Source organism: Marmota marmota, unplaced genomic scaffold, assembly GCF_001458135.2.
Source record: "Marmota marmota marmota unplaced genomic scaffold, marMar, whole genome shotgun sequence".
NCBI classification, from domain to species: Eukaryota; Metazoa; Chordata; class Mammalia; order Rodentia; family Sciuridae; genus Marmota; species Marmota marmota.
In genome coordinates, this window is record NW_025999891.1 from 823,819 (window position 1) to 835,889 (window position 12,071).

General features: G+C 39.2%; 1 protein-coding gene across 1 annotated transcript in view; it reads left to right on the forward strand.

The window, feature by feature from the left end:
- The first annotated feature begins 1,302 nt into the window (after positions 1-1,302).
- The window catches only part of Mettl16 (methyltransferase 16, N6-methyladenosine), an 81,645-nt gene continuing 70,876 nt past the window's right edge, over positions 1,303-12,071 (forward strand). Inside the window, exons 1-2 of the mRNA XM_015500982.2 lie at positions 1,303-1,456; positions 4,947-5,074. Coding sequence (XP_015356468.1) covers positions 4,947-5,074 — 128 coding nt within the window. The 5' untranslated portion in view covers positions 1,303-1,456. The remainder of the gene's footprint in view (positions 1,457-4,946; positions 5,075-12,071) is intronic.

Here is a 12,071-nt window from a genome sequence, read left to right on the forward strand (position 1 = left end):
TTCCTCTTCTTAAATATTAAGAGGTTCTAGGTCCTGATGTTAGTTCTAGATTTGTTTCTAATTTTATGCTTTTTAAAAAGATCATTAACTTTTCTGTTTCAGCTGTAAAAATGGGAAGACTAAACTCACTCTACTTAACCAGAGGGTAAAAGTGAGTATAGCCTAGCTGAAAATGAAGTGCATTAACAGAACATGCAGCTTAATAGATAGATGAAGAAGTAAAAGGAATGTGAACTTTATGTCATCTGAATGTAAGATGTTGAACGACTTCACATCTCTGATCCTCAGTTCTTAGTCTGTAAATGAAATAATACCCACCCCCCCATCTCACAGGTTTGTCTCTGATGACTAAATGATGCATTCATTACATAGAGCTCTGATGCACAATAAGTGCTAACTGCCCATTAATAATCGCCAAAACCTTCATATTCCAGTCCAACTCCAGAGTGTGATTTAGCAACTCTAAAATAAGACCCAGAAAGCCACTTAAAAACAGAAGAAAGCCAGGTATGGTGGTTCACGTCTGTAATTCTGGAGACCATGGAGGCTGACGCAGGAGGATCACAAATTAGATGCCAGCCTCATAATTCAACAGGACCCTGTCTCAAAATAAAAAATAAAAAGGGCAGCTAGGAGTGGTGTCCCACTCCTTTAATCCCAGCATCTCTGTAGGCCTACACAGGAGGATCACAAATTTAAGCAGCTTCAGCAATTTACTGAGGCCCTAAGATATTTAGACACTGTTTCAAAATAAAGCCAGGTGCAGTGGCAGGCCTCCAATCCAAGCGACTAAAGAGGTTGAGGCAGGAGGATCCCAAGTTCAAAGCCAATCTCAGCAATTTTGCTATTTTGCTAGGCCCTAAGTAACTTAATCAGACACTGTCTCAAAATAAAAAATAAAAAAAGTCTGGGGATGTGGCTCAGTGAGTAAGTGCCCCTGGGTTCAATCCCTGTTACCAAATAAATAATAATAAAAAAAGGTCTGGGGATGTAGCTCAGCGGTAAATCGCTCCTGGATTAAATCCCCAGTACTATAAATAAATATAAGTAAATAAATAAGAAGGGCTGGGGATGTAGCTCAGGGGTAGAGTGCCTCTGGGTTCAATTCCCTGTACCACAAAACAAAAAAATACCATATTTCCTAGAAGATTCGAGAACAGGTCGCCTTTGGTCACACTGCAAAGGACCCGGTTCATTTACCACCAATCCCCAGCCTTCTCTCAAAAAGAAGCCTCGAACGCCAGATATCGCGACAGTTTAATCTTCCTGCAGACTAGGCCATAGATATCGCGAGAGTGACTTGTCCAATCACGAGGTTAGATAGCTTCACAAGATGGCGGCGCGCTGGAAGCGTCACATCTGCGTTTCTTGGAGCTTTACGCAGCGGGTGGTAAAATTCTGAGATTTTACAGGCCCACACTAGGCACAACGTCGGTGAGGAACATCGCTGACAGAGGTGGGTTGCTTAACACTTTGTTTGGGTTTACGATTATGGGTCACATTGTTAGCACGACCTCTGTAACAACATCCCATGGATCGTTTAGTTTCCTCATTGTCGCGTTCTGGGCTCTTGGGGTATGTTGTCTTCGGGTCTAGAAAGGGAGACCTGGTGCAGGTGGGTGTTTGCGGGCGCGGGGGCGCCCTACCATGTTATGAGTGGGTGGGAGGAGTTGAAAGACGGGGTTGAAGTAGGGAAGACCCTTCGGGGCTGATGTTTAGAGAGATCTGAAACTGAGGCGGGAAGACAAATGGAGTGGGTAAGGTAAGGATGTGGAAGGAGTGGAGGAGCTGGAGAACTGGCAGTGGCAGGACAAGTGGAAAAAGTCGGATTTATGGGGGGAGGAGAGAAGAGAAAACGGAGCTTAGGATCGAGGTGGAAGGAATCATTTGAGAAGGAATTCGACTTTCTAAAAGCAGAATTTAGTTAAATTTACAAGTTTTCATGTTAAGAAATATGGTAATTGAAGGTTAAGGGTTATGAGGAATCAAGGAAACAGAAGCATGGAAATGAGAAAGAGCAAAGAACGTCTGTGTGTCAGCCTCAAGAATACTACTTGGGGCTGGGGATGTGGCTCAAGCGGTAGCGCGCTCCCCAGGCGTGCGTGCGGCCCGGGTTCGATCCTCAGCACCACATACAAACAAAGATGTTGGGTCCGCTGAGAACTAAATAAATAAATAAATAAATATTAAAAATTAAAAAAAAAAAAGAATACTACTTCTTTAGCTTTCTGGACTAAGGTAACCCGGGAGAAGTTCCAGCCCTTGGGCTGAGCTTTTTTTTGACACTCAAGATGGGGAAGGGACTGCCAACTCATTAAGGGTAACCTGGACAGTGAAAAGAATTCCATCGTCGTTCTTTCTTTTTCTCCCATCGTTCTTTGAATCAACAAATAATTAAGTGCCTGCTCTCCTAGGCCCTGTTTTAGGTTCTGGGATATCATAGTGAACAAAGCAGACAAAATATTTTTCTTCATGAAGTTTATTGGCATAAGCAAAATAAATGTCTAAAGGGTAAATTCTATGTAGAACGCTAAAGCTAGGAAGTAAAATAAAAGCTAGGAAGTAAAATAAGATGCATTCATTCACTGCACATTTAAATGGGGTACTTAGGAAAGTTGTCAATGAGAAGTTGACATTTGACTAAAGACCTGAATAAGATGAGGGTACTTTCAGTGTATATATTTCTGGGGGAAGAACAGTCCAGGCACACTGACAGCAAGTGCAAAAGCCCTAGGGCATGAGTGTGCTAGACTTGATAGAAAATAGCAAGAAGACCAATGTGGCTTTTATGTTCTAGAGTAGAATGAGCCTGGAAAAGTAGATTAAAATGGGGAGTGACAATGCTGATGTCAGGTAAGAGTTGACACCTAGGCTGGGGTTGTAGCTCAGACACATAAAAATAAATAAAATACAGTATCATGTCCATAAAAAAGAGTTGACACCTAGCTAAACTTTAAGAAATAGATATATTTAGCCTAAAATCCAGTGCTCTTGTTAGGAGGGTGGGTAGCAAAGAACCAGCTTTATTGACTCATTTTGCATCTGTTCTGACCAGAATAACTAATGCAGGAAATGAACTGAATTTATTACATTTGTAATTAACTTGGTCATATGTAACCTCGTTGACATTTAAAAATGTTTCACACATATTCAGAGTGTTATGTCAGCTATGTAGTCTTAAGTATCTTTTATTTTCTGAGATAGGGTCTTGCAAAGTTTCTTAGGGCTCACTGAGTTGCTGAGGCAGGCTTTGAATTTGCGGTCCTCCTTCCTCATGTGTGTATACACACACACACACACACACACAAATGTGCCCATACTTTTTGTACAAATCATTTGTATAATCATTTGTCTGTTGATGGACACTTGAGTTGTTGCCACCATTTTGCCATTGTGAATAATGCTGCTTTGACCATTGATGTACATTTGTGTTCCTGCACTCAATTCTTTGGGGGATATACCTAGGAGTGTAAAATTACTAAATATGGTACTTCTCTCTCTTTTTTTCTTTTTTCTTTTTTTAGATGGGGAATTGAACCCTGGGGTGTTTAACCTCTTAGCCACATCCACAGACTTTTTTATATTTTACTTTGAGACAGGGTCATTAAGTTGGTTAGAGTTTTGCTAAGTTGCTGATGCTGACTTTGAACTTGCCATCCTCCTGTTTTAGCCTACTGAGCTGCTGGGATTATAGGTATGTGACACTGTGCCCAGCAATATGGTAATTCTTGCTGAGTTTTTTTTCCTCCCCAAACCCCCACAAGTCCATTTTTAGTTCTTTACTTTTCATTAGTTTAAATTCTTGAAGGATACAACATCACATAACTTCTGTGCCCAGTGGCCTTAGAAAGTTTGCTTTGGAATGTAGCATGAACCATGTCATTGTTTCCATGGGCACAAGCTACCTTTCCCCAGGTACTCTGGTTTTCTTCAGTTTGCCACCAAAAGTTACTTTGTTGTTTTTTGCCTTGTATATGCAAGCATATCTCTTGCCTCGCTAGAATTCAGTTTCATCTCTAGAGTAAATACCTTCAGTTTTAAGAAGAGCTGGGTGTTCCCTTTGGTTCTGGGAACTCCGCTTACAGCCAGCACCCCAGGTTTCCAAACTTTTTGAAGTCCTGTTCTCGATAGGGCTACACCGGCTCCAAGATGAGTATATGTTTAGCTTATTTTTTTTCTTTTTTCTTTTTTAGCAGTGCTTGAGGCCTATGTTTAACTTTTATTTATTTTATTTATTTTTTGCGGTACCAGGGATTGAACTCAGAGAGTCTTTACCACTGAGCCACATCCCCAGTAGTTTTATATTTTATTTATTTATTTTTAAAAAATTTTTTTATTAGTTGCTCAAAACATTACAATGAACTTGACATATCATACATTTGATTCAAATGGGGTACTATGAACCGAAGGATCTTTATATTTTATTTTTGAGATAAGGTCTTCTAAATTGCTTAGGGCCTCCATTAAGTTGCTGAGACTGGCTTCGAACTTATCATCCTCTTGCTTCAGACTCTGGAGCTGCTGGGATTACAGGTGTGTGCCACTGTACTCAGCCTGTGTTTAACTTTTTAAAGAATCACTCAACTCTTTTTTTTCCACAGCAGCTGTACCATTCTGTTACTTTCCTACCAGTAATGCATGAGGGCTCCAGTTTCTGCACATCCTTGCAAACACTTGTTTTCTGATTTTGTTTATAATAGCTATCCCAATGGATGTGAAGTGATATCTCCTTCTGGTTTTGATTTGTATTGCTCTAATGACTAATAGTGTTGTGCATCTTTTCATGTGCTTACTGTGTACATTTTCAAATTGTAATTTCTACTTCCTGAGTTGACTGGAAAAGACATGTTGGCTGTAACTGTTGACTTGGCTTCCATGACTTTCCCCATTAATGTTTTTCAACTAAATATGCTGATCTTTTACCTTTTTTTTTTTTCCCCCTAAAGATGGCGCCAATTAAATCAATGCACGAAAGAAATAGATACAAGGACATACCTCCTGACTTTGCATATCTGGCATCCAAATACCCAGATTTTAAGCAGCATGTTCAGATAAATCTGAATGGAAGAGTAAGGTAGGTAACAGATGAAAAGTCATTAATACTTCATCATTCCTATGTGATCTGAATGGACATTATGTAATGGAAAACAAGCTAGACTGATAGAAGTAGACATTTCATTAAACATTTCCTGTGATCTTGGATAGTCACTTAACCTCCCTGGGTCGCAATTTTTTTTTTTTTCGTACTGGGGATTTAACCCAGGGAGTTATATCACTGACCTACTTCCTTAGTCTTTTTTTCCCCTCTATTTTTTATTTTGAGACAAGGTCTCACTAAGTTGCTGAGGTCTCACTAAATTGCTAGGGCCAACCTCAAACTTGTGACCTTTCTTCCTCAACCTCCTGAATGACTATAGGCCTGAGGGATTACAGGTCTGCACCACTGTGCCTGGCCTCGTTTTATTTATTTATTTTTTAAACCTGTGAAATGAAAGGATTGAGCCTGATGTGTTTGGACTTTCTTTTGGGTTAAAAAATTTTTTTGTTGTTGTTAAAATTATTGTATGCAGAGATCCCAGAGTGATTACAGAGACTAGGATTGTAGTCTGTGTGATCTAAAACTTGGTGATTGGCGAGAGTCTAAAGGCCTTATTTTGGGAAGTGTATGTTTGGGCTGGGGATATAGTTCAGTTGGTAGAGTGCTTGCCTTGCATGTAGAAAGCCCTGGGTTCAATCCCCAGCACCACAAAAAAAGAAAAAAGAAGTGTATGTTTATTTTATCAGAGTTAGAAAAATAATAACCATAATATCAAAACTGAGTTCATAGATATTTTACTTAAAATGTTGCTACATTTAAGTTAAAAGGTTAATTAAAAAGTAGTGTTTAAAAAAAAAAAGTAGTGTTTTAAGTAGTGTTTTTTTTTTTTTTTTTTAAACTAGGGATTGAACCCAGGGGTGCTCTGCCACTGAGCTACATCTCCAGTCCTCTTTATTTTTATGTTGATAGAGCATTTTGCTAAGTCCAATGGCTGGGATTGAATTTATGGTCTTCCTGCTTCAGCTTCTCAAATTGCTGGGATTACAGGTGTATGCAACTATATGTGGTAAAAGGTTAATTTTTGAAAATTAAGAAAATATGTCGGGTGAGCTCAGTGGTAGGACATTTACCGAGCATGTGTGAAGCCCTGAGTTTAATCCCCAATACTGGGTAGGCAGCTACTCAGAGATTGAGGCTGGAAGATCACAAGTTCAAGGACAGCCTGAGCAACTTAGTGAGACCCCCACTTGATAATAAAATAAAAAGGTCCAGGGATGTAACTCAATGGTAGAGTATTTGCCTTGTATGTGGGAAGCCCTGGGTTCAATCCCCTATAAAATGACCGCCCACCAAACAACAAAATCCCCAGCAACATCCCCCCCAAAAATAAAAAAATGTAGGGGTGCCTTAGGAAATGGCAAAAATTATGATAAAGCATGTAAGGTATGTAATGATATGTGTACTGTATGCATGAAAAGGAGTTATCTCTGTGTTCCCAAATTCTGTGGCACTTATTAAGGGACTTTCTGCAAAGTGTTGTTCTTCACCTTTGGGGAGAAAGAGAAGCGGGGTTTTGTTTTGTGTTTTTTTTTTTTTTTTTTAAAGTACCAGGAATTGAACCCAGGGGCACTTAACCACTGAACCACATCCCCAGCCCTTTTAAAATTTTTATTAAGAAAAAGGATCTCATTAAGTTGCTTAGGGCCTCATAAGTTGCTGAGGCTGGCCTTGAATTTGCAATCCTCCTGCCTCAGTCTCAAACTGCTGGGATTACAGGCATGTGCTATCATGCCCAGTTGGAGCAGGGGGTTTGAAGAGAAGAAGGAAGGTAAAGCAAAATAGGATCACAGAGCTTGAGGCATTTTGCTGACCTCTTTACTCCAAGCACTGTCCTTGTGGCTTTAAAAATGGAGGCCCTAGAGTGGGTCTTAACATGGGAGCCCAGATACTCTTTTTTTATTTTATTTTATTTACTTATTTTCATGTGGTGCTGAGGATTGAACCCGGTGTCTCACACATGCAAGGCAAGCGTTCTGCCACTGAGACACAATCCCAGCCCCATGTACTCTTAAAATCATGTTAATGTTTTGTTTTTTTTTTAATATTTATTTTTTAATTGTAGCTGGACACAATACCTTTATTTTATTTATTTATTTTTATGTGGGGCTGAGGATTGAACCCAGGGCCTCGCACATGCTAGGCAGGCGCAAGTGCTCTACCGCTGAGCCCATGATCTCAGCCCCTATGTTAATGTTTTTAAAAAATAGGTTTATGTTATTTTTTTCTGGGAGATAATTGATCCTTAGCTTTCATCAGATTCCCAGCAGTATCTGATACCCAGATCTCTTAACATATACATAGGTTGAGAGCAAATGCCTTAGAACTGTGGTTGCCAAGCTTTTATGATCACCTACTCCGCTCAGTTTATTAAAAAAAAAAAAAAAAAATGAGCATAGCTGATATGTGAATGCTTGTACTAAATAATACTGCTATGTAAGCACATTTGAAAACATGCTTTTTTAAAAAAATAGTTTTTAGTTTTAGGTGGACACAATATCTTTATTTTTGTATGTGGTGCTGAGGATCAAACCCAGTGCCTCATGCATACTAGGTGAGCGCTCTACCTCTGAGCCACAACCCCAGCCCTGAAAGCATACTTTAAAACAGAAATTGAAAATATATTTAAATGGAAATTATAATATTTTCTTTGCTTTTGTCCTTTACTTTGGAGATCACTTCAAAGGGAATGAATTGGTATTTTTCTTTGTTTATAACATCCCTACCATTGTTCTTCAACCTTTTGTTCATAATTATGTGTGTAAGTGTTCTATTATTATAACAGATATCTGAGATAAATCAACTTATAAAGAGCAGTGCATTGCCAGGTGCAGTGGGGCACACTTTTAATCCCAGCAGCTTGGGAGGCTGATGCAGGAGAACTACAAGTTCAAAGCCAGTCTCAGCAATGTAGCAAGGCCCTTAGCAACTTAGGGAGACCCTGTCTCTAAATAAAATATAAAAAAGGGCTGGGGGTGTGGCTCAGTAGTTAAGTGCCTGTGGGTTCAATTCCCAGTAGCCCCCCCCCCCCCAAAAAAAAAAAAAACCCGAAAAATAGTGTATCATGTCTGGGAGCACATGATGGGGCAAAGCTACTCACCTCCTAGCCACTGGGATATGAAAGAGAGAGAAAAGGGCCAGAGTCTCATAGTCTTCTTGGCAGGCTCACCCCTAATCACCTAAAATCTCCCACTAGATCCTTCCTCATAAGGTTCTCTGACCTCTCAGTTCTCTGACCTCCCAGCTGAGGAGCAAGCTTTTATATATAGGGCCTTTTGGAACATTATAGATCTAAGTTATAGCATTATGTATGTGAATATTTATTTTTCCTAGTAACTTTGGGGAAGATACAACTTTTTGTTTTTTCTCTATACCTACTATTATAGTTAATAAATTATTTAACTAAAATCTATTGATTAGCCACATTGTGCTCAATGCTAGGAAAACTGTAATAAACTACAAAGATACATTGCCGTATTTGGAGTTTACACAGTAATAGGGAAAGTGGACAAATACATAAGCAGTACTTTCAGTGTGGCAGAATCTGTGAAGTGTACAGTGTACTCACATAGAAGGAAGATCTGACCCCAACTTTGGAAAATAGAGAATGATTTGAAACAGAAATGGTATCCTGGTTGTGTTCTAAAGAATAAGTAAGTGTAGGCCAGGTGATGGGGCTCAAGCGGTAACGCGTTCTCCTGGCATGCGTGGGGCGCTGGGTTCGATCCTCAGCACCACATAAAAATAAAATAAAGATGTTGTGTCCACCGAAAACTGAAAAATAAATATTAAAAAATTCTCTCTCTCTCTCTCTCTCTCTCAAAAAAAAAAAAAAAAGAATAGTGTTCCAAGCAGAAGGAGCAGCATGTGCACAGAGCTCTGAGTAGTAGGGGAACTAAAAAGTTGAGCATGCTCAGAGTGTAGTGGACAAAAGAGATGAGGCTGGGAGGATTATACTTAGAGACCTTAATAAGTCCCATTAAGGAGTTTGGAATGTATTGTAAGAATGTGTAACAGAGTTACCAGCCTCATCCTTATCCCTTAGTTTTAAAGCAGGGGAGTAATATAATCAGAATTTTGTTTAAACATATATATTCTAGGGGCATTGTGGAGGACAGATGCAGGGAGAATTAAGATGGGATAGAGAGGTAGGAAATGGTTTTAGTAACACAGCCCGACCAGGTAGAGACAGTAGGGATGCAAATCTGGGTGAGAGAAATTCATGAATAGAATTGGTAAGACATGATGTAAATTTAAGAGAACAGAAGAGCTAAGTGTGGTATTGGGGTTCCATCTTAGCAAGAAGATAGATGGTTGTGGCATTTACTGGAGTATATAACCAACGAGGGAGGAAATGGTTTTAGGGAGATGATATTTTCAGTTTTGGATACATTGGATCTCAAAAGTCTATGAAATAACTCAAATGGAATATTTTATAGTAAATAAAAAAAATAGAAGTCTAAAGAGAAGGACACAGTGTGATGGAGGGATGATTTTTGAAGCTGAATACCAGAGATTGAATGGAAGTGGGGAAAGAATTCCAAGTGTAGAAAATAGGCATGGTAAGTTTGGAGAATTTTGTGTAGATGTGGCTTAAGGAGACATAGGATAGCAGGTTGAGGAATAACAGAAGGTGGGAATGAAAGGAAACAAAGACCACAGGTTACAAAGAGCCTTTCATAGCATGCCAGTTAGAATGGACTTGATTCCTCAGACCTTAAGGAGCCAGAGGAAGGTTTCTACTTTCTAGTTCCCCAAATTAAACTCAGGCCTTCACATGTGCTAGTAAGTGCTCTACCACTGAGCCACATTCTCAGCCCTTGAGGGCTTTTAAGTTGAAATATAAGTTGGGCACAGTGGTGTATGCCTGTATTTCCAGCAGTTGGGGAGGCTGAGGCAGGGGGATTGCAATTTTGAGGCCAGCCTCAGCAATTTAGGAGGCCCTAAGCAATTTAGCAAGACCCTGTCTCAAAGTAAAAAATAAAAAAGGGCTAAAGGGGCTGGGATTATAGTTTAGTGGTAGAGTGCTTGCCTTGCACGCGGGAGGCCCTGGGTTCGATCCTCAGCACCATATAAAAATAAAGATATTGTGTCCATCTACAACTAAAAAAAAAAAAATTTTTTAAAAGAGGGTGGTGCTTAGGATGTGGCTGAGTGGTTATGTGCCCCTGGATTCAATCCCCAGTACAAAAAAGGATAAAATAAACAAACAAACAAACAAATAAATAAATAAATATATTTATTTATTTTTAAAGAGAGAGAGAGAGAGAATTTTTTTTTAAATATTTATTTTTTAGTTCTCGGCGGACACAACATCTTTGTATGTGGTGCTGAGCCACATCCCCAGCCCTATATATTTTATTTATATATTTATGTATGTATATGTTTTAATCGCTAAGAGAAGACCAAATAGATCTGTTAACACAACATATCTAAATGGATTAAAGGTACCTGACAAATAATGTTAAAATCAATGAATATCAAATATCAACAAATATTTGTTGAGTTCATGAGAATAATTCCTCTATTAAACATGATACTCCTGAGTGAGTGGTTCAGGCCTGTAATCCCAATGACTTAGGAGGCTGAGGTAGGAGGATTGTGAGTTTAAAGCCAGCCTCAGCAATTTAGCAAGGCCCTAAGCAACTTAACGAGACTCTGTCTCTAAAATATAAAAAAGGGTTGGGGATGTGGCTCAGTGATTAAGTATTCCTGGGTTCAGTTCCCAGAACCAAAAAATAAACAACAACTCCTCCACAACAATATATCATACCATATACAAATGATATACTGTATTAGTCCTTCTTGTGCTGTTGTAATAGAATACTTGAGATTGGGTAATTTATAAAGAATAGAAATTTATTTCTCAAAGTTCAAGAGGCTGGTAAGTCCAAGATCAAGGCCCCAGCATTTGATGAGTGCCTTCTTACATAGTGGAAGATAGGAGGGGGCAAACCCACTTGTGCAAGTTCTTTTTATAGTGGGTTTAATTGTTGATGAGGCCTGGGCATGGTGGTACACGCCTGTCATCTCAGCAGCTTGGGAGGCTAAAACAGGAAGATCTTGAGTTCAAAGCCAGCCTCAGTAAAAGTGAGGCACTAAGCAATTCAGTGAGACCCTGTCTCTAAATAAAATACGAAATAGGATTGGGGATGGGGCTCAGTGGTTGCCCCTGAGTTCAATTCCTGGTACACCGCCTCTGTCTCCCCCCAAAAAATTGGTGATAAAGGCAGAGCCCTAGTGACCTAAATACTTGCTCTTAGTTCCTGCTTCCCAACACTGTTGAGTTAGGGATTAAGTTTCTAACACATGAGTTTTGGGAGATACATGCAGATCATTAGCACATATCTAAGCAGTATTATAGAAAAATGAAAAATAAAAGGATGATAAATATATACTAGGTTAAATAAAGTTCTTTAAATCAATAAAGTAGAATAGAAGGCAGAAAAGTACCAGATTAGAAAAAGAGTGAGGGGGCTGGGGTTGTGGCTCAGTGGTAGAGTGCTTGCCTAACACATGTGACTCACTGGGTTTGATCCTCAGCACCCCATAAAGGTATAAAAAAAAAAAGAAAATGAGGGTGAGTTTATATCAGTAAAAATGCTGATAAGGATGTGGAGAAAAAGGAACCCTTACATTCTGTTTAAAGGAATATAAATCATGGTACAGGCACTATGAAAAACAATATAGAGGTTGCTCAGAAAATTAGAAATAGAGCTACCATTAGGTCTAGTTATCTTATTCCTTGGTATGTATCTGAAAGAAATGAAGTCAGCATATGAAAGATAGCTGCATACCAATGATTGTTGCAGCACCACTCATAATAACTAAGATATGGAACCAGCCCAGGTGCCTGTCAACAGATGAATGGATAAAGAAAATATGGTATATATACACAACGGAATATTGTTCATCCATAAAGAAGAATGGAATGTAGGAAAATGGATGGAAATAGACCGCGTCATGTTAAGTAGAA